The 2,500-nt window shown below is 46.7% G+C and overlaps 1 protein-coding gene across 1 annotated transcript in view; it reads left to right on the forward strand.

The window, feature by feature from the left end:
* Positions 1–2,500, forward strand: part of LOC139370238 (coiled-coil and C2 domain-containing protein 1A-like) — a 40,441-nt gene that overhangs the window by 26,044 nt on the left and 11,897 nt on the right. Inside the window, exons 21-22 of the mRNA XM_071109594.1 lie at positions 121–211; positions 1,033–1,188. Of these exons, the coding sequence (XP_070965695.1) occupies positions 121–211; positions 1,033–1,188 (247 nt within the window). The remainder of the gene's footprint in view (positions 1–120; positions 212–1,032; positions 1,189–2,500) is intronic.

Here is a 2,500-nt window from a genome sequence, read left to right on the forward strand (position 1 = left end):
AAAACAGATCTCTCTAACTTCAACTGACAAATTATGATGGGGATTTTATTATTATGGCACTTAGTTTGACGCACCAGTGCATCAATAGATTTTAATGTGTGTGTGTGTGTGTGTGTGTAGGGGTCTGTTCAAGGGGGACAAAGTGTTGGGGAACGCTCAGCTGAAGCTGGACTCATTGGAGAACCAATGTGACATCAGACAGATTATAGAGGTAAACACACAGAGATACTGTACACACACAGATACACACACACACACACACACACACACACACACACACACACACACACACACAGAGATACTGTACACACACACACACACACAGATACTGTACACACACACACACAGATATTGTACACACACACAGACAGATACACACACACACACACACACACACACACACAGATATTGTACACACACACACACAGAGATATTGTACACACACAGATACACACACACACACACAGATACACAGAGATACTGTACACACACACACAGAGATACTGTACACACACACACACAGATATTGTACACACACACACACACACACACACACACACACACACACACACAGATACTGTACACGCACACACACACACACAGATAATGTACACACACACACACACACACACACACACAGATACTGTACACACAGATACTGTACACACACACACACAGATACTGTACACACACACACACACACAGATACTGTACACACACACACACACACACACACACACACACACACACACACACACACACACACACACACAGATACTGTACACACACACACACACACAGATACTGTACACACACACACACACACACACACACACACACAGATACTGTACACACACACACGTTTTCACTTAGACATGCTCATACATCTCTCTGTCTGCCTGCCTGTCTGTCTCTGTCTCTCTGTCTGCCTGCCTGTCTGTCTCTCTGTCTCTGTCTCTCCCCCTCTGTCTCTCTGTCTCTCTGTCTGCCTGTCTCTCCCCTCTGTCTCTCTGTCTGTCTGTGTTGTGCAAGGTGTTAGATGGTCGTAAGGCTACGGGGGGTAAGCTGGAGGTGAGGGTGAAGATTCGGGAGCCGCTGGGAGGAGCACAGCTTCAGATCACCACAGAGAAATGGCTGGTCCTTGACCCTGTACCAATCACCTCCCCCGACAGAGAGAGAGAACAACAGGTAAGGAGAGCGAGAGATGGCTGGTCCTCGACCCTGAACCAATCACCACCCCCGACAGAGAGATAGAACAACAGGTAAGGAGAGAGAGAGATGGCTGGTCCTCGACCCTGAACCAATCACCACCCCCGACAGAGAGCGAGAACAACAGGTAAGGAGAGAGAGAGATGGCTGGTCCTCGACCCTGAACCAATCACCACCCCCGACAGAGAGATAGAACAACAGGTAAGGAGAGAGAGAGATGGCTGGTCCTCGACCCTGTACCAATCACCACCCCCGACAGAGAGAGAGAACAACAGGTAAGGAGAGAGAGATGGCTGGTCCTCGACCCTGAACCAATCACCACCCCCGACAGAGAGCGAGAACAACAGGTAAGGAGAGAGAGAGATGGCTGGTCCTCGACCCTGAACCAATCACCACCCCCGACAGAGAGCGAGAACAACAGGTAAGGAGAGAGAGAGATGGCTGGTCCTCGACCCTGAACCAATCACCACCCCCGACAGAGAGCGAGAACAACAGGTAAGGAGAGAGAGAGATGGCTGGTCCTCGACCCTGAACCAATCACCACCCCCGACAGAGAGAGAGAACAACAGGTAAGGAGAGAGAGATGGCTGGTCCTCGACCCTGAACCAATCACCACCCCCGACAGAGAGCGAGAACAACAGGTAAGGAGAGAGAGAGATGGCTGGTCCTCGACCCTGAACCAATCACCACCCCCGACAGAGAGAGAGAACAACAGGTAAGGAGAGAGAGAGATGGCTGGTCCTCGACCCTGAACCAATCACCACCCCCGACAGAGAGAGAGAACAACAGGTAAGGAGAGAGAGAGATGAGGGGGAGAGAGAGAGACCTACCTTTTGGACTGTTCAGGACTAGTAGGGGTATAATCTCTGTCAGAGTTAACATGTTATATTAATACCAGTCTCTATCAGAGTTAACATGTTATATTAATACCAGTCTCTGTCAGAGTTAACATGTTATATTAATACCAGTCTCTATCAGAGTTAACATGTTATATTAATACCAGTCTCTATCAGAGTTAACATGTTATATTAATACCAGTCTCTATCAGAGTTAACATGTTATATTAATACCAGTCTCTATCAGAGTTAACATGTTATATTAATACCAGTCTAACTGAAGTCTCTATCAGAGTTAACATGTTATATTAATACCAGTCTCTATCAGAGTTAACATGTTATATTAATACCAGTCTCTATCAGAGTTAACATGTTATATTAATACCAGTCTCTATCAGAGTTAACATGTTATATTAATACCAGTCTCTATCAGAGTTAACATGTTATATTAATAC

The sequence above is a fragment of the Oncorhynchus clarkii genome, chromosome 17 (assembly GCF_045791955.1).
Source record: "Oncorhynchus clarkii lewisi isolate Uvic-CL-2024 chromosome 17, UVic_Ocla_1.0, whole genome shotgun sequence".
In the NCBI taxonomy this organism is placed as follows: Eukaryota; Metazoa; Chordata; class Actinopteri; order Salmoniformes; family Salmonidae; genus Oncorhynchus; species Oncorhynchus clarkii.